The 26,680-nt window shown below is 40.3% G+C and overlaps 1 protein-coding gene across 1 annotated transcript; it reads right to left on the reverse strand.

The window, feature by feature from the left end:
* Nucleotides 1-4,436: 4,436 nt before the first annotated feature.
* On the reverse strand, nucleotides 4,437-13,796 carry bmp3 (bone morphogenetic protein 3). The gene is made up of 3 exons (XM_010766549.1): nucleotides 13,109-13,796; nucleotides 11,007-11,920; nucleotides 4,437-8,811 (listed from the first exon to the last, which is right to left on the reverse strand). Exons 1-3 carry the CDS (start codon nucleotides 13,482-13,484, stop codon nucleotides 8,620-8,622), a joined length of 1,482 nt encoding a protein of 493 aa, XP_010764851.1. The 5' UTR covers nucleotides 13,485-13,796; the 3' UTR covers nucleotides 4,437-8,619.
* Nucleotides 13,797-26,680: the final 12,884 nt, after the last annotated feature.

Raw genomic sequence — 26,680 nt, forward strand, 5'->3', positions numbered from 1 at the left:
GTGTCATTCTTATTCCTTGGTCATATTTGACCACCTTACTGGTACACTGAACTCGATAAGTGTGACGACGCGTCTAGAACATTAAACACCAGCTTAGCCCTTCCGGTCTCGTCCCCAGAACAACTTGTATTTGTTCCGGTGATACGTTATATTCATACGACAGGGGAAGTAATTTTTACTCCTGTGTTACTCCCGACTGAGTCAACGTCTCGACCGCGTTGTTATCAACGATACTAAAGACCTCTCCAGGTGTGTTCAGTATTGTCGACATTCGAGGGAATGGCAGAAATAACTTCCTCACCACACCCAGTCACGGTCCTAGCGTCATGACACCGCTTGTTGGATAGTACTCAAAAGTTGGACACCAAAATCTCACTACGAAACACCAACTTTTTCTAACTGAGGTGACTGTACACTGTCAATCTAGTCCCTTCAGAGTGTGATATTACTTAGATCTTTTTATTTGTTCGAACACGGGCCTAGAGTAGAGTCGACTTGTGAATTTGAAGGTCAGGAATCGAACAGAGAGAACGAGACACAGAATCTGGTCTATTGTAAGCGGCCGGGCTGTAGCCGTCATTACCCTCAGCCGACCTGCTACTCACATCCCATGCGGGATAAGCCTCACCACACGCGGCGGTGGCAGCCCAGAAAGGAACGAGGGCGGGACCCTTTGCGGCAAAAAAGGGAACGGGCTAAGAGTTGGTACAACTTATAGCCCGCCAGCCCTTATTTGTGGTGGCCTTCCGAAGGGCGCTGTTTTCCCTTATTGCTGACCTTAACCGGACAAAAAGTTGGAATCGCCCTTACGGGTTCACGTTACCTTCTTTCGGCATTTCCCTTAAACTCCTCCATTTTGTATTTACTAATTTGTGTCGCAACGCTTCAGATTCCCCGGCGGATCGAGGGGGTTCAAAATGGAGGGGCTAGCGGGAACGGAGCACAAGCTATTTATAACAAAAAGGTTACCGCTCTTCAACCTTACCTTTCTTTTTTTGGCGACCAGGGACAAAAAGAAAGAAGAGCAGAAGGCCAAACAAAGGGAGAAAAACTTTTACTTATAATTTGTGTCCAATCAGGCTCCAACTCCCCTACCCCCCCGCCCCTACCCGGTTAAGGGGGAAAATCAATAAGTCTTACTCCAGGGTTTTGGGGTAGGGGGGGAATACTTGGGCCGGTAGGAAGGTAGGGGGGACAATAAACTTAGTTAAATTACACCGTTAAGAACGGTTTACCCAAAAATTTAAAAGGGGGTGTAACGATAGGTAAAATTATACAACGGTGCACAGTGTGCCCGGGGAGAGACAGGGTGTTAAAAAAAATCGGGCGATTTTTAACTTGACAAGAAACTGCTTCCCCGAAGCACCGGGGTGAAGGTTGCCTAGTGGGCTTTTAACTTAACAAAGGTTCAAGTCAAGGTCGCAGCTTTTGCACGTCGGCCCGTCGTGGGGGACACGGTTTCGAGTTACCCCCGGTTTCTCGCTTGTTTCCGGGGTTCGGAACTGGGACCTTTTTCCCTGAAAGAGCCGGAATTCCCCTTTGGTTTTTTTCATGAGTGACTTTCCCATTTCCAACGGGGTTCTATGAAAACTATAGCAGGTGGGGTTCTTACACCAAAATTTAGGACCTCGTCGTTTCCGCTATTGGTCTCAATATCAAAAAACCCCTGAATGCCCAAAGAAAAAAAAAGACCCAAATTGATCGGATTTGCGGTCCCGTCGGGAATCCATGAGCGGGGAAACCGGGATATTCATTTCTGTTGCAGGGGCCCAAAATCTGAAAAAGCGGAATATAAAGTGTTTAAATTTACCAGTTCTAAAAAACTTAAAAGGAAAAGGTGTACCTTATTTGTAGAGGCGTCCCAAAGGGGTCTGTTCGAGAAACAATGACCGAATCCGGGGGCGGCCCGTATCGTTTGGTGGTGGAATTGGCGTGATCGCCTGTGTACCAACGGTCCAGCCCCTATTTTTAATTTACATTTAAAATCCTTACTCCCCGGTCTTCGGGGTCGGGGATTTCCAACATGTTCGTCTCTGCTGTCCCGGTCTTCCTTTGTGGTCCCCCTCCTTCTGTTTCCACCCAAAGGGCAACCCTTTTTTGGCCAAGGGACCTTTGCGGGGCCAAACCCTTTTTGCAAGGTCAAATTCCCTACCAATCTATCAAGGGCGCGTTCAAAACCCCCCTTAAGGAAGGTCATTTACCTTTTGACCAAAGGGGCTTTTCTGGGTAAACTTCAATTCCAAAGGGGGACCTCCCCGTAGGACAATCCGAACTAACAAAAAAACACATAGTTAAATGAGGCAACTAGACGATAGCGTGGATCAACCCTAAATCGAATTACCCATTTGCTTTCGGGGGAGCCTTATTTTTCAGTAATATGTCACACGCACGCTCTGTTGACTGGCGCAGCAGGGCGGATGCGATCAATTGCTATAAAAACATTGCTATTTTTAATTTATTTATGAAAAGCCATGGATACCTTTCATTCCACTCACTCCATCTTTTCTGTGTCCAGTTAAAAGGCAGGTCATGGGCATCGTCAGGTTCGCTAGTGCAGGTGGCGCCGGCGGCTGTGGCCGTTGTTGAAGCCTCGGCTCCGCAACGGCCGGCCTCTCCCTCGGTGTGGAGCTGTCAAACTCAACCGCTTACAGCCGGCCAACTAAAAGTTGTTCCGTTCACGTTGTCATTTTTAGAGACTCCTTCGCTTCTTTGCTTGTGAATCCAAAAGCTGCGAGGCTTGGCTGTTTTCGTTTCGCCATATTTTTTATTACAAAGCCAGAGTTAAAAAAATATCAATATGAACATTTCAAATACTGCACCGTCATCAAGAATGCAGCGCAGCCACGTACTGATGGCAACACCCAGAAATATTCACAAATTTAAAACAAATATTCAGAAACTGTAATGAACAATGGCTATTATTTATTTCAAGAACTTTTATTTACAGAAACTCAACATTTCTAATCTGTGTGACACAAATATGCATAATTTTTTTTGGGCTCCCCCTATTTATCTAAAAGTCGGCCTTCAGGGGAGCTCCCCCCCTCTTTAGGGGAGCCAAGCTCCCCCTTGCTCCCCCCCATTTCGAACAGTGTAGACAGGTATTATCTGTGTGTTAGAGTTTTACTCGCTACAGGGTGTACTTTGAGGGTTTGTGACTCTGCAGACCGTTTACATGCATAACAACCTTCATAACACACAAGGGGACGGGTCGGGTAATAACCGGAAAAGCATGACATGGGACCTTTAAAATATGAAACATATATGCTTTATCTTGGCTGTAGTTTCAAAGTGCGCAGAGTTATTGGTTACAGCTTTAGCTTTGCTAAGCTAGCCTGCAGGCTACGTTAGCTTCATCTCATACTGATTTGGAAGGAGTACGTCTTGGAACAGATCATGGTAGCCTACCACGGCACAGTATTTTGTTTTCACATTCCTTAATCAATCTACGCCCATAGGAAAATCTTATTCAGATACCTCAAATATATTGATTTCAGATTCAGTTTATTTCTCTCCAGATGTGGTATAGGGGAAATCTGTGATGCAGCTTGCGAAGTTCTTATTTCTTACAGCGGAGTGAATTTGTGATTACAGATGCAGTTTGTTTATGGCTTGAGAGGAATGTAGGTGTGTGGGGAAGAGATATATGTGCAGATGACACTGCAAAAAAGGCAAGCAGCTCGAGAACAAACACTTTGTGGATAAGAGATTCTACTCAAATACATAGACAGCATCTAAGCAGAAGGAATTACTTTCCCATGATGAAACATTTGTGCGAAGAAGCAACAAGAGCTCCTTGTTCCAACAGTGTTATGCTCACAGTCTCTCCACGGCCCAAACTAGAAACCCATAAAAACATGAACACCTTTCCCACTTAAGTTATAGAGTGTGAGCAACCAGTGGCAGACCTGAAGAAATATTTACCTTTTTCAATGCTGAGTCAACTCTGTGGTTCCCAGCTTCTTAGTGTTGATGATGTGAGGAGAAGCAGCAAAGAGGTCAAACTCGAGTTTAAGCTTAAAAATACGGGTATAGTTGATTTACTGTAAACCTTCAACACATTGAGGCTTACAGTAAATCAACTGTGTACCACGTGTCTTTGTATATACTGTATACTGTAAAGCACAAGCATAAAAAATACACAATTTATACAATCCGAGCTACTTGTTCCTTTATGTAAAAACTGGGTGAGTGAGTTTTGTAAATATCGCATATATGTATACATTCACTGGTGAATGTGTGTGTACAGTATGTACAGTGTGTTATAATGTCTGTATGGATGCCTGACGTTTCTGGGTAAGCTGTGGCCTTAAGATAATGAAAACCTACTTCAGGAAAGTTTGTTAATATTTCAGATTAAGTTCGTTTTTTTTATTTGACTTTCTTTGGTCTTAAGTGGTCATTTAAATGTTATTTTATGCCACAACAGATTATCGTTTTTTTTTTAAGTGTAATACCAATAGTTGCAGATCTTTTCTCACTGAGGACATTTTGACTTGTCAAACAAAGAGGTTTGTAATGACATTAATAATTGTTGCAGTTCAAGGCCTGACAATCAAATTATATTTGTATTCAGATCACCTAAATAATCATGACGTCATGTTAATGTAAGCAAATGTATGTTTGGCAGAAAGTTATGTTATGTTTTGTTTTGCAATAGCCAAACCGAATGTCATTTTTATAATGTGAAAGTTCTATTTAGGGTGTTAGAATGAAGCTCCGTATGTCTTATCACTTAAAACACCACGGTTAATAATAAATAAATATTTAATGGAAATAACTAATCAGTGCGTGTCAGTCTTTGTGTGGTTCGAGTGCGAGAGAAATAATAAAACATTTTGGTTTCTTTGCGATAGAACCAACAAATATGGGTTGAAGCAGAATATTTAGTTAGACAGTATCTTTCAATACATTTCCACTTGACAGTTATTGGAAAACTTTGTATCACACGAGTTGTGAACAATCCTCTCGCAGACACCACTGGAATCTAGTTCTGCAACCATTGTATAGGCTTATATTTATCTGCAGGAATACAAGACGCAAACACAATGAATTGACTAAAAAACAATACAAATCCCTGCAACATCAACATGCTGATATGGATATCGAACGCAAATAAGTGAAGGTTCAAAGCTGTTCGGTACAGCCCTAATGTCATCAATACATTTTTTCTAATGGTAATTTCCAGTGCTAGCTTTAGCAAAAAATGATGTACACATTTTGAAACCTTCCCACAAAGCTCTGAATCTACAACCGGTGAAACAGCCAAAACTAAAGTGGTGGACGAACACGTCCTCTCAATTGTTTTTGAAAATGAAAAAAAAAAAACTTCTGTGTCCCAAAAATGGCGGATGCTAACAAGTTTCTAAATAAGAATACAAAACATTGTCAATCAGAACATGAGTTAGCCTTTAGTTTAGCGCTGGTGACACGCAGTCATGTGACCCTGATGTAGTTATTTGATAGTATTGTTAGCATTTTAATACTGGTGAATGCATTTAGGCTTCAAAAATCTTAAAAGTGGTGTTGATGTCTTGATATGTCACTGCACCACTATATGGGGAACTCATGTCTGACTTTATTTTGAAAATAAATGAGGTTTTTGGGTAGCAATTCAATGGTATAAGGCTAGCCAAGGCCATTATTGAGCACGCTCCTTAATGTTGCTAGTGAATTGAGAAATATTGCAGAATGGTAAAATAGGAGTGAAAAATAAACTACAATTTTTTAATTTTTTAATTGTGCATTGTTTTGTGCGACTACCTTCCAAATCATGTTTGAAAACCAAAATAAAAAATTGATGATAAATCTGAGTCTTGCATACTTTTATTCATGTCTTTGAATGCTTTGTAAGGATGGTCAGAGCGCAGATGGGGGACCTATAAAGCGGTTCACCACACTTTATTGGTGACAGATGTCCATCACAGATATAAAGACCATCGACATATCAGAGCGTTTGTGCCTTGGGCCAGGCCACACTTGTACAAGATATGCAACATACAGAAAATAAATAGATGCATGTTAAAGGTCTTTTCCATATACAAATATATTTTATGAAGCTTATTGTACAAGCATTTATTTTTTTACCTACAGCATAACATTTACAAGATAGTGTTGAACAGTGAGCAAGCTTTTATAAACTGCTGATATGTACGTTATATAAGGGTCTTCGATATTTGTACTCCAAAATACATTAGTGAGATTTAGAAACGGGTTCAAATACGTAAAAAGAAAGGCCCCGAAAACGACTTGTCAGCAGTCTGCAATGTTATACTGGCACAACCAGTGGAAGCCATTTGATTCTAACACACCTTGATAAAATCTGTATTGGAACAAGATGAAGAAGCACAAACTGGAAAAAGCATCATTACAAAATATATAAGGTTAACAAATCTGCCTGACACAAAATAAATGTCTCTGAAATATCAAAATAGTGAATTTATTGTAATACATTTTGGAATAAATTCTAATTCATACTTTTCAAAAGAATATGCACTATGTTCACCCATTGTATTCTGTACCATCAAAAATAACTATTCCAGGCTGCTTGCTTTGACTTCAGCGTCATTACAGACTGAGCTCTGAAAAGGCCATGAATCAAATCAAACTCTTTGAAAACAGGAATCCACCCATTCAAAAGGCACTTCTATCTCAAAGACACATTGGAATATCATCCTCATATTGTGAGCTATATACAAAAACAATGTACAAGTCTATAGAAAAAAAGGTTTGCTGCTATATTTCAGTCTATTTGCTCTGAATAAATATTTGGTTTTATGGACTTTGATGATAATTCACAACATTATGACACAGTAACTGCTCTTCGTTTCAAATGCTGACCTGAAGCAAAGTACATGTGATCGAAAAAGACCCCCCTTAATGATTTATATAAACCTGCTCCATACAGTAATATTAAAGGCTTATGCTACCAAGAAAGATATAGATCAGATCTTCTTGATCTTTCAATATATTATAAGTATTACTCATCATTTGTATTTATAGTCATCTTTACTTTTTAATTAGCAGAAACAGGATCACTTCAATTTTTTGGTAGCAGAAAAAACAATGATATCTCAAACTTGTAAGTGACATTTTCAATGACTATTGGTCAAAATCTAACCCCAAGCCATAAATAAGGAGCCTTAAGTTCAGCGGAGTGTATTGACTTGATACAGACTTTTTTTATTTATAAATTGATTTTCCTAGAAGGATCCTTACGGTGGCCGACGGGTGCAGATGCGTTATAACGGCCCAAAACACTTCCATCCACTGAAAGATCAAAATATTATGCATATAAAAAAACACAAATGTGCTAAAACACATGCAAATGAAGAAACATCTTCACCGACTTAACGCTGTATATATTAAAACGCTGCAAGAAGCTCAACAAATTCATTTGCACGTCTTTTGGCATATTTGTGATTTTTTATTTGTATATTTTTTGAAAGTGCAGCTCGTTTTCTAATAGTGTAAGTGTATAGGGCCGTTGTAGCGCGCTTGCATGGGTCAGCAAACGTAGTTTCTGGTAGTTTATGAACGTTTTTTTCATAAATGTTATCCTAATCTGTAAATACTTTTTAAAAATAATGCACTGGCATATTGTTCTAAACTGAATACCAACAACAAATAGTCTAAGATTCAAATGTACCTTTTTTTATTAATCCCTTATGTCTGCCAAGATTTTACAACTCTTCTTTCTGAGCATTGAGTCCTGTGGTTTTACACTTGTGAAAAACACACAATGACATCCCTTGTTCAATGTTTATCCTTTTGATATACTGTATCCCTTTATATTTTTGAAAATAATTTGCTTGTAAAACCTTTTCTTGGCGAACCAATAATAAAACTCCCCAATTCCAACTGTTAACAAAGACCACGAATGAAAGTAGCTTACACTTCCGAATATAATAAACTCTTAAAAATGTGGGTTCTGTACAACAACGGAGCTAAACACAAATATGTACGGCTATCTACTGTACCGTCTACATCACTGGCTTTGGAATCTAATATATCTCTCTATAGCAGCCAAGCCAATAATTATACAATAACTTCTCATATAGTGAATAACACAGTGATAGTACAGACATAAATAGATACAAATAGTAACAAAAACCATGCAAGTGCGAGCATAGACTTGGTGGTAATGACAACTTCAAGCTGTAAAGGAGAGAAAGATGAGAATGATCCACAACAGAGGCATCAGTTTGAACTGAAAATAGACTTTTCCTTCAGTTCTTGCCTCTATTAAGCCTCGATCACCATTTGCATAGCTTGATACTGAGTTTGTGATTCATTCATCGCCTGACGGATAGTTGAGCAGCGATGGTAAAGACATAAAGTGGTGAAATGGGAGCATGGAGATTTGAATTTCCATTCCAGTTATCTACCACGAGGACAACTCACAGGATCCATTCCTTCCCATCAACAGTCTCCTCTTCACCTGGAACAACAGGCGCGACTCTCCTCCAGTGCAAAACGGAAGTTGGGTTCAAAGGGGGGTTTGGAAGTGAAGGAAAGTAAGACTGAGGGAACAGGAGGAGAGTGTGTCGTTTTGGCTGCATTTTTTTCCTTTGCTGAGTTTTTTTATGAACAGGCGTTTAAGCGGGGGGGGGGAATAAACTATCTACAGGCACAAGAATCTACAGTCATGTTGGGGTACACTTTCAGCACCACGTTCTTGTCTTCATCGAAGAAGAGGATGCTGAGAGAAGACATCTTCTCTGGGACACAGCATGGCTCGGGGATGCCGGGGACGACGCCCACCGCCCGCACTATGCTCTGGATGGTGGCATGGTTAGAGGGCTTCAGAGCCTAAAGCAAAAGGACAAAAAAGTGAATAAGATGCCACATTATGTTGTATGGTTGAATTCCATGATCAAAACTAATAACTTGAAAGCAAACATTTTTCTTTGATTATATACGGACATTTCAATAAAGGGATTCTCTTTTACCAAATATACCATCTGTCTTCGGAAGTGAACAAAAAAGGTAAATTCTATCCAAAAGGTCCTGTTTTAATTATGAACCACTGTACTTGCCATAGTTGTGTATGCATTGTCATGTTGTAAAAGGACAAACTTGTTACTGATATTTCAGGTCCAAACACATTTGTTTGGATAATCTTGATCAAACGGTTTAGTCCAATGATCCAGTTTGTGCTTCCCCTGACTGTGTTGTTGTGATATTATCTGAGCAATTACTTTAATGACAACAGAGTTATATAACGATTAAAAGATGGCTAGATCGGGCCTTCGTACAACAGGTTCAAATTAAACCCAACGTTAATAAAGGTGAAACTTCATGTATCTGCCCTGTGACACAGGGTCCCTCTGAAATGTAATGTTTTTTTACTTGGCCCAACTACACTATTCCACAAAGTTTAAAATTGGGCCAGTACTTTTTCAATAATCCCATTGATAAAAAAAAAAACCTCCTTGGCGGAGCTAATAAGAACTTATTAGTTATAAAAGTTATAAGAGGCCTGGACAGTATCTCTTACAAAGGTCTTTGTGTTTACTACCATTCAGAGCTAATTTGACAAGTTTGCATATCAATCATATAACGCACACTAAACTGAATATTGTTCAGTGCATCCAACAAGCAGCCGCCTGTAGATCAAAGACCCAGGCCCTTAGTGTGGCTCTACCCCCAGCAGTTCACACACCTGATCAGCTGCTTCGTGTCTTAGCAGGATCCTATAAGTGACAGCTCACCTTCTAATAGTAGCTATTTAGCAGCTTCTAAAGCTTTTGGTTGACAGCAGAGAAACAACATCACAGGATCACATACAGCAAACCTACAAGAGAGGGAGGGGCCGGCCTCAGGCCCTAATGCCCTACTTCTGGGACTAATTACGTCCGACTACAAAGGCCGGAGACTCCGAGGTAATGAATTAAGTGGATGGATCTCGTGCATTCCGGCCATGTTTAAAATACCTGTGATGTTATCTTGTCACCGGAGCCACAAGCTAAGATGGGAGCTGATGTTTAACATTCGTTTTTTGTATCTTTCACTTCTTTGTATGAGGTTTAAATGTGTACACTGTACTATGTTGTTTTTTCAGTCTGAGAGAAGGATCTTGTCTGCGTTCCTCGAGCATTGTTTTAAACTTTCAATGATTATGATGTCGAGGTCAGCCACCTGCTCTTAGGAAGTTGGATATTTGAGCTATTTGAGTTTTTCCAACTTTTGGTTCCAACGCCATATAGATTGCCTTATCTGTAATTCGACCATTTATACTGCATGTTTAGTAAAGTTAAGTACGCTCTGGACTTAACTTTAATATCACAATGGTATAAATGTAGCCCTGATACATACATTTATAGACGTAATGACTTTAATTCCTAGAGACAAAAGCACAAGCTGTAACTATTTATCGTGGGAGTTGAAGATTAAAGCAGATGGCATTCCGTTTCTTTGCCATGATCATCTATAATATAAGACAGATAGGCTTCAGGGACATCTGATATGAATGTTATCCAAGTGCACATAATACAAAGCAGCAACAGTAAAGGGGCTGTATACTTAATGGCCAAATGTACTGATAGCTCAACATAGCCTGCTCCATTTACAACACATGTGCCATACTGGCTGAAAAAAAGAGTTAAATGTAAAGTACAGAAGCATGCGTGTAGTCTTCTGCACTGCATCTAAAATGCCTCAATATGTATTTACTTGCTGTCAATACAGATCATGAATCTGATATAAAAATAAAAATGGACTACTTCTATTGGCTGAGAGGGAACAGAACCTTGTTAGAGGAAGTGTTTAGAGTTAAAACCAGTAGTGCTGCGTTTCCAAACCTTTTGGCAACCATTATTTACTTGTAAACCTGTTGTATTTGTTGACCAATATTAAATATAATCCAGTAATTTAAAAGAGAAGAATGAACACCTGGAACACCTGGAAAAATAAAATGTATTTTGGGTGGCTTTTATGCTTTGTATGTTTTCCCATTACTGACCCTTAGGTTGGGAACCACAGCAGAAGTGCACTATAAGTCTCACCTTTGGCATGGGGAACTGGCAAGACCCTGAGCAGTAGTAGGCATCAAACGACTTTGGTGATATAATCCATTCACTCCATCCAATGTCAGCAAAGTCCACTTTCAGGTATCTCCGAGCACAGTTTCTAGGCTCGTTCCACTGCTTCTTTCGAGCCTTTTTAATCGTTTGCTCGTCGAACTGAAGCAGAGGCATCTTGTGCCGCTGGTTCTTGCGTGTCTTTTTACGTGGGCGACGGGCCTGCTTGTTTTCAAAAGTTTCGTACGGACTCGTCTCATCCCACCCGGTCGTCTCGTACGGATACTCGGGCCCGGGAAGTTCATTGTTCTGCAACGGGAGCAGAACATTCACTGAGCGCTTGTTTCTGGCCTGCGGTTGTTCTTGTTCAGTGGTGTTTCGCTCACGCAGTCCCAATTGGGAAATGGAGCCCTCTCCTCCCACCGAGTGGTGTCTCTGGAGGGTGGCTACCACACTTTCAGGTTCTGAAATGGCAGAGTCATTGGCGTAAACCAAGATGTAGGGCGAGCGGTCAGACAGGAGCTTCTTCCACTGCTGGGGCCCTTGTGAAGTCACATCGATCCCTATGAGCAGCTCGTCGTGGTGTTTGGCCTGGTTGACCACACGAGTTATGTCCTTCCACTGCCAGGATATGAAGTCCCTGTAGAGGGTGGACACGTTAATCCGGAAGTGTCCAAGAGTCCTTATCTCGTTATCCACAGAGGCAAAGCTCCATATGACCATGTGGATGTGGTTGTGCCTCCGGGGGCCATGGCGACCACAGCTTTTGGACCTGGAGCAGCCCTGGGTTCTGTTCTGAAGGTCTCCGATGTAGTAATGAAGAGTGGCAGACAAAACGTCTTCCGATTTGGTGAGGGCGGTGAGGTTGAAAATCTGCAGCTGCTTGTTGTTTATCGTACCTGTGTAAATAACGAATAATATTAATCACAAAATGCAACACAGTTGTACAGGACATCAGAACTAACCAACTTTCCTATTTTCCCTTTTACAATGTTTGACATAATGATATGTTTGAATTCACTTTTTGATGGTCTAACATTTTACAGATAAAGTTTCATTTGCTCAGGTTATAAAATATCTGTGTTTTCATTATCTCCCTCCCTCCCTCCCCAATACTTTACAAAACATTCAAAAAGCTATCCCTTCTTCAAGTTTAGTTTTTTAACTTAACAACTTTGACAGTTATGTGTGCAGATCATCCAGAGTAACAGGATGGTGTTGACCTATACCTCTTTATAAATGAAAAAATAAAATATTTCCTTTTTTGTTTATAACATAAAGAGAACTCCATTAATCTCTATTAATGTGGGATAGAAACATAATTCTCAAAATACTTTACAACCTTGGCAAATGAAACCAAAACTGTCTGCATAGATATATATTTGTAATTTAGGTGAACTGACCCTTTTAAAACCATGACATACAGCTAGCCATAGGAGGCAGTATAGTCCAACACACTTTGAAACTGGTAGTGGAAACTGAAAATAGTGCACATGTCCAAGTGATAATTCCACACCGTAGCCTGTAAAGCAATCAAAAGCTTATAAGATTGAAGTTACTACCAAAGTTCCCGGGAAAAAAATAACTATCAGAATCCCTTTAAATGCAGAGACTCACTGGGGTGAAATCTCTCAGATTCTAACGCAACACATGCAGGCTGGGCATCTGCCAGATGCTGGCTGGGAATATCTGACACTTAAATCTGAGAAAAAAAATGCTTCGGGAAAGGATTTTGCATACAGAGATCTCTCTGCTTTTGGCCCAGGGAATGGGTAACAGGTGGATCATATTTCCATGACTGGATCAACAGGTGTATCTCGGTTTCAGCTCAGTACACCAGGACGTCAATGGCTCAGGTTTTGGGGATTTAAAAAACCTTAATGAGGATAATAAGCATTTGTTGGTATGCGAATACGTTTTGTGGCCACACACCTCGTTGCACTTGTAATTTGCGGAAAATTACAACTAAGCAATGCAGGAGATGCTACCAGGTCCAGTTTATATTAACCAACATTTACGCAACAATGCATACATGCCTCCTCTAGACTGGCAGAGTTGATAACATGCGTAAAAGTTTGGGCACCTACCCCATTGCGCTTTGAAACTGCGGACAGTGTTGCCGTCCTTGAAGGGAAATCCAGCCCGGTTGTACTTCGCGTAAAGCATCTGCATGTGTTCCGTCATTGTATCCTGTAAAAGCAGATCCTGGTCGTCTTTCGCAGGGTGCTTTTTATCCTCTGAATGCGTAAAATCCACCTTTCGTTTGTCTGAGAAACTGTCTGTTTTCAGCATCGCGCAGTATCCAACGCACAGATAACTCCATCCGTAGAGCAGCACGACCACGAATCGAGAGTAAAGAGCCATGCTCGAGCAAAAGTGAAGGTAGAAGCAGAAAAGATAACTATTTGTGGAAAGTCTAGCAAGTTTCCAAATGTGGTCTCTACCTCCGGAAAAACATACCATCACCTGAGGAGTCCTCTCTTAGAAAATGATACCATCACCTTTGACACCAGGCACAGCAAGAGAGGGAGGTGGGAAAATGAGAGCGTTATCCAAATTGTCTCTCAGGGCTGTTAAAGTCAGTCAATGATAACAGTATTGGAGCGCTGGAGAAGGTGCAACAGATGCGGCAGAAGTAGGCTGCTAAAAAAGCGACGCATTTGGTTTTGCACCCAAGCAATGAACTGATTTCAGGGCAGCAGTCAACCGTCCCCCCGTCTCAGCTTTCATTGAAGGTAAAACATGTTGTGCTTGGTATTATAGGACTTGTGGGACCAGCTGGGTATTCCTCTCTCTCTCCCTCTCTCCCTCTCTCCCTCTCTCTCTCTCTCTCTCTCTGACTCTGACACACACACACACACACACACACACACACACACACACACACACACACACACACACACACACACACACACGAGTTTCCTGTTCAGGGTTAGGCACATTCAGCCTGGGGACATATCTAATGTTATCAAGAGCTGAAGGAGGCTGTTTTTTGACTGGAGACGGATCTTCTAAAATATTGTATTACGTGACATTCTGCCAATGTATTGAATACATTTGAATATCTGAACGGCTGCCACAGAGCAGCCGCTCCGTGCGTAATTTCTACTCCGCAGAGCTGTGCGTCTGGGCCGCGCTGCTGAATGAAGCGGCTTATTGTCGGCATTAAAGGCTCTCTCCCCTATTTAGTTTAGTTCAATGGAGTTAAGCACACACATCCTGTACCATCACCGTCCGATGCGGATGCTGTACTTTGTCCTCCCCTTCTCCCCACCGTCCCCCTCCAAAACAGCCCATCCAGGCGGGGTTTAAACACCATGCCGCCCTTCACCCCCCGCCACGGGCTTCTCTTTCAGGGGCACTCGGGAGGAAATGATTAGGGTATTTCCCCGCCCTTGGACATCTGATGGCAATAATATTAGCATGCCATGTCCTCTATATGGGCGTTTAACCCCTTCAACTAGCAGGAGATGGGCAGGAGAGAATCAGTTAAAAACAAGAACAGCAGCAGAATGAAAATCAGACTGGATCAACTCAGAACAATATATATATTTCACATGTTGTGCACAAGTAAGACATTAACACTTGAGGAGACGATGTGGTTTGTCACATTCTGAACACTGAAGCCTCATATTGTTATTTTTAATCATCTTTTCACCCATCACTTAAGGCCCTATTATGCTCATTTTCAGGTTCATATTTGTATTTTCTATGCCTCTCATGTCTCCATGCTTTGATGCTAAAAAAGCTCTTTATTTTTCTCATACTGTCTGTGCTGCAGCACCTCTTTTCATCCTCTGTCTGAAACCAGAGCCCAGTCTGCTCTGATTGGTTAGCTGGCCGGATCTGTTGTGATTGGTCAACCTTTTAGAGATGTTTTGGAAATGACCCGCCCCATAGCATATCACATACTGTGTTGGAGCGCTAACCAATAAAAGCACACATAGTCACTGAAGTAAAAAGGACTACAATGGAGGCGTTTCAGGCATAGTGTGGGAGAGAAACTCCCTCTGGAGGGAACTTTAGGATTTTAGCCTTTGCAGACCATTTACATGCACAATAACCTAAATAACACAAGAGACAACCCCAAAAAGCACAATATGGCCCCTTTAAAACTAAAAGTGATCCTATCCTATAACAGGAGGCCTCTTCAAACTTTTGAGATGCATACTGTATGTCTGGATGTTTTGTGTTATCATGGAGAAACTGAATAAAAACGCTTATCAACATTCACATAAATCATTTTTGTAGCTTCAATTGATATTATGCGTTTTAAAACTCCAGGAAAACTATTGTGCACTCTTTTTGAGATCATGTAAAAAAACACAATTAAAAACATGAAGTGAGTTTTAATTATTATTCATAGATAATAATGCCCATGCTTCTGAATATACTTCGGTTAGTTCATCTTTGTTTTCTTTATTAGTTGTATTTTTATTTTACTGCAGGTGAAAATAAAAAGTCAATATAATATGAATAAAAGGTACATTCAATCACATACACATATTGGTATATTCCCATTCAATTTGGCGGTAAATGAAATAGTTGACAACCAATCAATGAATCGTTCAAAGAAATGTGAAAATGAGAATAGCATGAAACTAAAATGAAGTGAAATGGTTAATATGTAATTAATGCCGATTGTAATTGTCAAACACATAAGGATGAAACATTTTATAACAAGATTCCAAACTTCATGAAGTTACCTGAAATTAATTTGGAACTGAAATTGTAAATGTATATAGAAGATAGAACAGTGTTTCTATCTAAGGCCCAGTTGAGTTTGAATCCACCTCTTTACCTCATGTTGTGTATATTAGGGGCAAGTCCAGGTCAAACTAATAAAAACCATGCTTCAGTAAAAACCCAACTGCTTAAAAGCCCAATAAAATGAATGAAGAGGGATATAAGCATTTCAATTAGATTTTATTGTGAAATCATTACTATTTAGAGACACATGATTTGTCTGGCTGAGTTCCAGCAACTAGTTTTTTTGAGTTTTTAAGGTCTTGCACAGAAGTACGGCACATATAAAAATAGCATTTTCACCAGCTTTTTAAAGCGCCCATTTGTCACGAGCTGTTTTGATTGGTAGGTGTTCTGAGCGACTGATTCCACTTTGAAAGGAGGGAGAGCTGTTTCATCACCATCGACGAGCCACATGAAGGAGCAGTGGTCTGTAAAGCTAAACAGCTGTAGATGAGGGTGAAATGTTCATTTGCCACCCGGTCAGTTTGAATTCTTGTTACCAAAACACAAAGCAGGGCAGATAGTGACAGGTGGACCGCCCTGGCCCCGAGGTTAAATCATCTGGCCTTTGACAAAGAGGTCAAGGAGGAAATGACATTCCCCAAAGCAATCCTTTGCCAAATGTAAATATGCTTCTCATCCTTGTTAGTCCAGTTAGTTTTGTTGAGACAAAAGCTGAGACTATAACCTGTTTTTCAGAGCCTTTTTTATTTCATGAACAGCTACATTTCTTTATTTTATATACTTCATGTTACACTATATTTAAAGACATATAACAATAACAACACATTCAGGACAATGTTTAATGATGGAAGAAACTGCCCAACGCCAATATTGGTAGTTGCTATTTAAAACTCTGGAAGACTTATTCACATTTATTTCATCAATATGCCACAACAGACTGAGATTTAACATCTCCTTTTTAAGAAAAAAAGAAAAAAAATGAACTGACGAAGAAAACCCAAAACCAGACCCCCAAACCCTTGCTTTTACAGAACCAGAACCCACATCCATGTGTCACCACACCACACATATGGCCAACAGGGTCCAATTCAGTCAAAACAGATGCAGCTGCTCTGGTAACCGGGTTGCTGAGGGACATTAGAGGTTTCTGTTAGAATTTACTCATTTGTTTAAAACCTCGTAACTTCAAATTAGTACCACGGCTGGTTGAATATGGCTTGAGTTTAAAGGAAAGGTTTGATTCTTGTCTATGCGTTATATTAACCTAAAGGAGACTATAAGTGCAATGGAAAGATGGAAAGCAGGGCGTAGCAGCTAGCCTGGCTCTGTCCAAAAGTTAAAAAAAACATCATGGCCAGGAAATGTATAGATAATCCAGGAAGTCCATGAAACAGTGTGACACAACCCCCATGTTAAACAACAGCTATGGTTTTTGTATTGATTAAACAAAAATGAGATATAACACTTTATATAATCAAGCTTGAGATTTGATGGTGGGCAGATTTTTAAACCATTGGAACGACTAGTTGTTCCCCAATTTCCAGTGTTTATGCTAAGCTAAATTCAGCTAAGCTAACTAAACTAAGCTAACTAAGCTTCTGGCAGTTACATATTTACCACCAGAAGAAGGGCTATCCCCATCCAACTCCAAAAGACCATGTCAAACTATTTTTAAGACGTGTATTTGTCTATTTTTTGTAACGAGATAACATGATAAGGAACCTTTATTTCTGTTAAGGTACATCAATGCTGGACTTTGTGGATTACCTATATTTTAAGTTTGTTTTAGGAGCATTTAAAAGAATATGGGGAAAGTGTGGGGAGTTAAAGTGAAGATATGTATATGGACTACATTTTGCAGGTTTCCTTGTAACTACGGAACCAAATGTTACCTCACAACTACACGTCTAAATAGTCATTTATGAATAAATAATAAAGGTCCTGTAATGTGTAAGCTTGTAGGGGGGCAGATTATATCATATGTTTCAATAATAAATGCACAAAAGAAATTAAAAGGAAGCAAAGTTGCCTACAGTTTCTAAATAACTTCCTGACGCGGGTTATTTAAAGAAATGTCCTCTTCAGTGAATGACTAATATGTAAATGATAGGGCACTTTGATGTCCTGCAAAGTGCGCCTTGCATCTTGGAACATGCGGAATGCTTTAAGCCCATTACCCATTCTTCCAGTCCAATTGGAGCTACCGCAGCCTGGGGGAGGACATAAAAAGCCGCCCCCATCATCTTTCAAAGCTCTTACGCCTTTAATTTGTTTAGACAAACAGCCCAAAACATGCCAGGCTAAACGACGGGACGACCCCGGGGTCCCAGAGCAAGCATATTCCATTCCTTTGGGAAATCCAAATTAACTAAGGGTCTTCATTTAGGGGAATTAGGAAGTCAAAAAAACTCTATAATACAATTGTAATAAAACTTAATGGGAGGAAAAAATCTGAAGTATAAGTTGACATTTTTAAGGAATTTTGTGAACTTGTCACACTAGTCCATCCACTTATCCATCTGGAATCCAACGTTAAAAGCCAATTTTTCCACTGCAGCACCTCCACCCAGATGGCATGCATGATATGAGGGCAACAGTTTGTAAATGACGGTGCAACTGCAGCCACTTGGTCAAATTAGAGGCTTCCTGCACTCTCCAATATGTGCCATATGTGTGAATGTGTCGGCAGCAGCCTCTGAAGATCAGACCGTCCTGATGTTGTGGTCGTAGATGACGACATGGATGTAGAGGTCCGACTGTAGGAAGGTCCGGTTGGAGTCCTCACCAGGACCAGACTGGAACCCAGCACAGAGTAAGAGTGGTTAGTAGGGCTTGATGGACTACAAGGTGCATGCAAAGTTAATTGTTTTGCCTGACATAGATGTGTAATTAAGCAAAGCCTCAGATATCTAAACACATTTCTTTGTAATAAGAGGTATTGTGAACTGTGAATGTCAAATCTGATACAGCCCCACCACTAAGATGTGAAGCCACTAACAGCTGGGAACATTTATTCAAGGCTAAGTGTGTCAAAAGCTTCTAGTGGGAGTGGATCCATAGCCAACCATTAAACTCAATTTACACTTTTACCTCAAGCACACTTGTGGGTGTCCTAATAAGTGAGTCGGTCTTCCTTTGCAGGTTCAAAAGAGCGTCAATAAAAATGGTCCAATACAAAAGTGACTTTATGGACGCTTTGGGAAATGCTGGGTAAACTAAATGATAAGCATCTGTTTGTAAGGAAAACAACAATTAACACTCAAATAATCTAAGAAACTTAAGACTTTTACTTAGATTGAATCAAGCCATGGTTATAACTGAACAATTAAAAACCATCCACCCCCAAACCCACTCTCTGGCTAGGATTACACAAGCAGAAAAACAAACAAACCACCCAAAGTGAGTTGATGTGAGAATTGATTTTGGAAGGTTGCACTGCCTATCTGTGGGCACATGATTGAGCTAACACTGGGTTAAAAGCTGGATGGTTCTGTTCTGCTCCGTGCCGAGCCAATCTGGGCCAGTGTCTGGGCACACGGGTGGTTTGCTGTGTCTGGCTTTCTATGCCTTCTCTTGTGTTTTTAATAGACAGCCTGGTCGGGGCGGTGCTCAACCGCAGCTAGAACACTGTGCTGCCATTTTGGCGATTGGCCTCAAACACGCAGTCCCCACAACTCTGTCTGCAATTTCAAAATAGTTCAGCCCCACACCAACTTCTTCCCAACCCCCCCCAGCAAAGAGGGGAGCTGGAGAGAAGAAAAAAAAACACAGTCTGTCAGTCGTTAGTCTTCCAGGGCCCCTGTCAGACTCTGAGCATGGAGGAAGCACCTGCCTCGACCCCTTGATCCTCCATTCTTTGTGCAGGTGGAAAGCAAAATACTTTTCCTTCACACTGATTTACTCCTCTCTTAGTCCCTCCAACTGATAACCCTTTGCTCTAAGCTCACGTTTAATCTCAGGGTCAATTGTTGCTACGAACTAGGCAATTAATAAAGTCGGCAAAGTAACTTTAAAATAACTTTAAATGTTTCTTTGCATTTGATAGTTACAACTATATACATTGGAAGTAATATAATGGCATTTTAGGTAAAAAAAGACCCCAGTACATATTAGAAAATAAGGGGGATGGTACATTGCAAATAAGTGAATTGAGAAACACAGTTTGTTTCATTGGTAAGCTTGAATACTTTAACAAATGTTTTCTGCCCCTATTGCCTTTTTGCTTTTCAGGGACCTTTTTAAAGCAGTGGAACAGGTGAACTTATCTCATTAGGAGTGCCATTTGTCCCCCTGGGGCTTGAAAAAACAAAGGACATAAACAAACACCTACCATGGGGTCCACATTCAGGATCTTTTTGTCCCTCTTGTTCTTGAAGAGAAGGCCGTTTGGGTCATCATAAATTACCTCAAAGTTAGGGCTGGAGTTGGACGTGGACACCTTTGTCTTCCAGTTGTAGTAGCTGTAGAGAAATAGTAACAGGTTAGTTGACTGAGAAAGACACGTCTTAAGCTTAAATGTATAATAAGTACCATTTGCGCAACAAGACTACACCTTTTATATATTTGGTTGGGTTGTGTACCTACACTAAAATGGCCTCGTCTTTGTGCATGCGTTAGCTGGAAGCTGTCATGAGTTAACTTTCTCCCGAGTTTAAACCACAATGTTACAATACTTTTTTATATTTTTTGTCTTTAACTTTATATTTTTAACCAGAAGAAGTTATTAGCTATCGGACATCTCGATCTTAAATAAATATTCAGTGTTTTCACAAGTTTTAAATCCGCAGGTTGGTTAGTTTTGTAGATTAAACTTCTATGGAAAATGTGGCTTTAGGTAAAAAACTGAACGATGAACACTGAAGAAATTCTAAGTAGTAGAAGCTGCCAGCACTGACTGAAACGTTGGTAAAGACAACAACTCCCATACCATACTACTTCATAACCTCACTACACTCCTTATTCTGTTATTATTTAGTTACTAAGTGTAGTAAGGTAACTAAAAGACAGTAGTTTTGGGTTGCACTGGTTTTGCTGTTCGGTCATTTGGTTTGTTTTTGTGGGCCCACACCGACATGCTTGCTTAAGAGAAAACACATTTGAAACTCATGTATTTCAATGAAACCCAGAAACTGGGTTTTGGAGCACACTCTGTGAACCAGGAAACCAATTTATATTGCCACTTTCGTTGCATTCTGTTCATTCATTTCTCTTCCCCTCTATTGGAAATCAATGGATCTAGCGTCTACAGTGTACCTTGGGTTTCACTCTCAACTGTTGCAGAATTTCACTTGAATATAAAAAGTTAAAAGGGTTTTGTTAAAGGTCTGGCTGTGATTGGTAGATCGCATTGCTGCAACATAACACAGAATGAACAGTGACCTGTTGAATAATGTAAGGGAGAACTGGTGACTAGTGCTCGGTGGTAGTGGTGTGGCCATTTGGAGATTTAACTTTCTTGAACATTTTCCTTTATAGCCTCCCACAGCAGGAGGCTTTAAACCAACATGGGCACCATATTGAGGTTATGACTTTGCATGTTTCATGGAGGAAGTGAAACTTTATGGATTACATTACAGAGCATTAAACGGCCATTGTTATCGTATTCATATTCAACAGCAGGTAATAAAAGAACCTTGCATTGCAGAATAAGAAAGGAAAGCAACCAGCGGAGCCAAGTATCTTTTTAAGAGCTGCAGAAGGTAAGCGTATGTTTCCAATTTGATTGCGAGGGCGCTGCGTTGGAGTTCGCCAAGCCAGGCCTTAGAGTAAAGCTGTGGCTAATAAGTGAATGGAACCAAAGAGGGGGTTGAATTCCAAAATAAATGAACGATTAATTTACAGCATCCTATTGGATCATGCATTGCTTTTAGGTTTTGTGTTATTTTTGAGACACCAGAGCAGTAGTGTTTAACTTTGTGACAGAGTCAGGTTACTTTAATGCATTTAGCATGTGCATTAATATGATTTATTTCTTACAACTCAACAACCACAGGTCAAGGTGCTCCACTGTCTAACCGGGTGTCCCTCAAGTGTAAGTATTGGGTCCATTCCTGTTCATCATATCCTGTCCTTCTCCTTGGCACTATCCTACGTCCTCATAATGTCCACTTCCACTGCTCTGTCGATGATACACAGGTGAACCTCTCCACCAAACCAAACACTGCCCTGCCGCTCACCTCTCTCATCACCTGCTTCCAGGACATCAGGAGCTGGATGAGCAGGAACTTCCTCAAACTCAATGGCAACACAATAGAGGCCCTGCTCATTGGCTCCAGACCCACCCTCTCCAAAGCTCAACACTCCACTGCCTCCTACCTCATTATAGATACATTCCTTGTTTCTTACTCCAACCAAGTAGATATTGTTCGCAAAATGGTAGGGTCAATCTTTGTCAAATTATTCATCACCTGAAGCTACCCAAACAAAATGATAGAACAGCAGCAGCATGACATTCGTAAATCCTTAAAATCCTTTAATCCTTTAATTTGTATTGCAAAAGCTTAACATGTTTGAATTCTCAATTGTTACATTACTTAAGTGAAGTTCTTCAGAAAAAAGGCACACCAAGGTTTTGTAACACTCAAAGCATCAAAAGCCAGCAAATGTGGGACTTCCGGTGAGGCACGAGGCTGATGGCAGCAAGATACTGAGCGCTGAACAAAATCCCACCCTTTTTTCATATTTATTGCAACTCATAGACAGTAATAACACACATTTGAGTTAAAGTAAAAGTGAACAAAACTTAAGATGTGTCTTCAGCAAAAAAGGATAAGGCTTCGACTAAAAAACAAGAACAACAGCAAGCTAGCGATTCACCCGCCAATATAGCTATGCTAATCAAGCAAGCTATCGCGGCCGAGATGGAAACTCTGCAGGGAACAGTAGCAGACATGCTAAAGGGTGCAATTGAGAAGGCTCTCAATCCTATAGAGAAGCACTTGGTCGAAAACGGCAACATCCTCCGGTCATTAAAAGAACAAGCTGATGGTCACGCAAAAAAGTTTGACACGGTTTTCAATAAGATTGATAGCATTCAGGTTGCCGTGCGCAAGAATGAGAAGGAAACTAGCTCGTGTATCATGGAGGTGACAAAGATGCGAAAGATGCTCAATGAATTGGAGGACAGGTCCAGAATGAACAATGTAAGGATTGTGAACTTACCAACAGGCGTTGAGGGCGATGATCCCAGGGGTTACATTCAAAAGATGCTGCCTATCTGGATACCTTCAATCAAGAGCCCCAACAGTAATCCACTGGAAAATCGATAGGGCTCATCGTATTTTCTCCAACAACACCTCAAGATCGCGGACCATGGTTCTCAACTACTACGTTTCACCGACAGACAGGCCATTCTTGAAGGCGCGAGGAAACCTAGACCTACTCTCCAAGACGGGACACAGCTATTGTTCTTCGCCGATTACAGCCCCGTTACGACACAGGAGCGACAGGAATACAAGGAGATCCGCACTAAACTTCAACAAAAGGGGATCGACTCGTTCATCATATACCCGGCATTTCTTAAATTGAACAACAAGGGCACGAGGATGTCATTGAACTCGGCAGAAGAGGCAAAAGAAGCCCTTAAATCAACGGTGGACATGCGAGAAGATCCTGGACATTGAATACGCTGCGTATTCAATGTCCAGGATCTTCTCGCATGTCCACCGTTGATTTAAGGGCTTCTTTTGCCTCTTCTGCCGAGTTCAATGACATCCTCGTGCCCTTGTTNAATAGTAGTGATAATAATAATAATAATAATAATAATAATAAGAAGAAGAAGAAGAAGAAGAAGAAGAAGAGTATAGTTGAGCACCTGACATAATAACGTTACCGTTTAAATTGACCAAATAAATGCAGCAGACAATGTTATTTAACCACAATTACAATTTATTTTATTTCAACTATACTCTTCTTCTTCTTCTTCTTCTTCTTCTTCTTATTATTATTATTATTATTATTATTATTATCACTACTATTNAACAAGGGCACGAGGATGTTTGTGTGGGACATGCTAAGAGGTAGTTTAGATTCCAACATAATCTCCATCTAACCCTTAAACATTTACATTTTCTATTGAAACGTTTTGGTTTGAATTGGATTTTTTTCCAACAAACAATCCTCCAAATGTTTTTGCAACCTCTAAGTCATGAATAATGACTGGAGCTATCTTACTACCACTGAACCGTATGATTGCCATTGCTGCACAGTCTGGTAAACGTTTTGGTTATTTCAGCTACCGTTACCTTATCTGTTTGATTATCCTATTTTGGTTAAAGGAGGAATGTATATATAGATGGCCATTTTCTCTTGAGTCTCGCATCGAGTGTCGCTTCAAATCAAAATCACCTCAATGTGCGATTGAAAAAAACTGAAATGTCACAAAAAAACTCTCTGGGAGCCGGCTTCACTCGTAAATACATATTTGTTCATTGATTGACATCTGACACAGTCAATGTTGATTTCTCTCTTTTGCATTCTAAACAGCTATTGAATAGAGGCAAGTTTTAGCAGGGTCACTGTCAATCAGTTCTGACACCTGGTCATCCCACTGTAGACTAAACCACATTATGGACAAACTTTGCCATTGAAGAATTATCTTTGGGAATCAAAATTGCATGGTGACAAAGCAAAATGTTTCATGAATTCTAGGTTGTGTGGTTTTTGGAACTGGTTACAATGCAGAGCTGATTTCTGACCTGTAAGGTAAGGCAAACTTTTCTTTTCTACCTATGCTTAGTGCCCCAACTATTCAGAAAAGGATTGTTTATTCAGCGACAAGGACTTGATACCTCACTGGTTTCCAACCCACACATACTGCCAGCTGTGTTTGATTTAGGTGAGTGTTTATCTGCAACTCACAGGAGCATAATTTCTCAGCATCAGATTTTGAAGAACCCTCAGTAACGTTCAGTTTGACAGATGTTGCCACTTCTACAGCTTCTGGCACTGCATTGTCATACAGATTTAACAACCAAAAGGAAAGTGATGGTATCACAACAACACAGTCCAATTTAAACAAGAATTCTCCTGTGACTCTTCATTTGTGTTGAGACGGTAAAGTAACCAGTCTGAGGACTTCCACCACGGCTGTCTCGGGTGATGTGAGATCACCTTTCCCAATTCAGTTTCTTTATATAGGAAGCAAAGGAAGAAAATTATGGAAAGTTATGGCAGAAGGTCTCAGAAGTCGATGTCCCAACCAGACAGTTCATCAGGAGGACTGTCCTCATCTGGAGGGTAGACGTCAAAATAGCTGTGATCTGTCGGTCCTGACAGCTGTTGTGGAAGAGAAGACATAAGTAGAAAAAGGTGAGATATGGATTTCTTAATATGCTTCTAGACTAACAGTCCAAAAAAAGTGGAACACCTTTTATGGAGCACTTAAAAATTGAACTTGTTGCCCTTTGTTGCAATTATAAGGCAGTTTATGTTCAACTGATATCCTCCTCTGAGAAGCCTTGAAGGGTCCAAGAAAACAAGTCACTGACTCATCTGCTGTCCTCATTGACACGTGCAAAGCAGAAGTTAGCAGAATAATTTTTTTCTTTTACATGTTTATTGTAAACCCAATTATATGTGACCCAGGATAAATGTGAAGGGGTAGCTGCTTGCTCCAAGACACACTAATGCAACATTTTAAAGCTCAATGCAAAAATGGAAACACTATTATTATATCGTTTGAATTCACCTACATTAAGCAGGTTTTTTTTTTCTATGCATCACTATTAAATGTCTACTTTTGCTTTACTGTCACCATTCATCTACCAAGAAGTCAGAAGGGTAACGGAAACACTACAAGCCCTACTTTCATGACACTTGGTGGAAGGTCATAGCATTGAACAAAAATCACTTTGGAACGGATCCAAATCTCGGGATGAATACACAAATGGTGGTGAAAAAATTGTAATAGGGCATTTGTGCTGCAAATGATATGAAAATAATTTACCAGGTATGAAATATTTAAGTAATAATCTTCTCAAGTCAGAACACCAACTCGGAAACATATACAATATTATTGCACTTTTTAAACACATCTGAACAATAAGATAGAACATATTTCCTTTAAAGCTCTTCAGCATTCCAAAGTCTGAAGAAGGACTTCCCAGCACGTGAGATGGGATCATCGGAGGAGCATGAGGTTCTCCGAGTGCCAATATAGTATTTGATCCGTATGAAAAATAACTATCTATACTTACTTCTCTTTTCAGTGGAGATGGTAAAGTCCTCACTTTTAGTCCCTCCCAGTTGAAGCCATTAAACCACCTACACAGAACAAAAAGACATATGTGAGTACATCTATTAACGTTTCTGTCTCTACAGTGTGGGTTACTTTCCAAGCGTAATTTTAACTCAAACACATAGGGGGGAAAAAACATCAAGCTTAACTTAACTTTTTATTGCTGAACAATTTGCATCTTGGATGTTACACTGTAACTGTAACTATATGAAGAGTAAAAGCCTCCATCAGACCTAATTTAAAGTAAGATACTTTTCAAGCTGTAATTGTTGACCCTAATGTAAACCTTCCTGTATCGCTCTTCAAATTCATATTTAAAAAAGGTTAAGAGGACATATAATGCAAATGTTCAGGTTCATATTTATATTTCAGGACATGTTCACATGTTTCAATGTTCAAAAAGCTCTTGAAGATTCTCATACTACCTGTGCTGCAGCACCTCTTTTCACCCACTGTCTGAAACCAGAGCCCAGTCTGCTCTGATTGGTTAGCTGGCAGGCTCTGTTTTGATTGGTCCACTGCTTAGCGATGTGTTAGAAATGTCCCACCCCATAGCATATCGCGTACAATGGGTTGAGACTGGCCAATAGAAGTTTGAGTATTACATAGTGATGTCTCTACATCATGTTCCGAAAGTAAACAAAGTGGTCCAATGGAGGCGTTTAATGCAGGGGGGAGTGTGTGGGAGACAGGCCTGGTTGTACGGGGG

This window comes from Notothenia coriiceps, unplaced genomic scaffold (assembly GCF_000735185.1).
Source record: "Notothenia coriiceps isolate Sejong01 unplaced genomic scaffold, NC01 NC01_scaffold00003357, whole genome shotgun sequence".
Classification (NCBI taxonomy): domain Eukaryota; kingdom Metazoa; phylum Chordata; class Actinopteri; order Perciformes; family Nototheniidae; genus Notothenia; species Notothenia coriiceps.

Excerpts from the sequence above, each read along its gene's own strand:
- bmp3 (XM_010766549.1), bottom strand. The coding sequence starts at position 13,484 with ATGGTATGTTTTTCCGGAGGTAGAGACCACATTTGGAAACTTGCTAGA. Across the intron at positions 11,921-13,108 it reads CAGTTTCAAAGCGCAATGGG|GTACGATAAACAACAAGCAG; the intron begins GTAGGTGCCCAA and ends TTATTTACACAG. Across the intron at positions 8,812-11,006 it reads GCCAGTTCCCCATGCCAAAG|GCTCTGAAGCCCTCTAACCA; the intron begins GTGAGACTTATA and ends CTTTTGCTTTAG.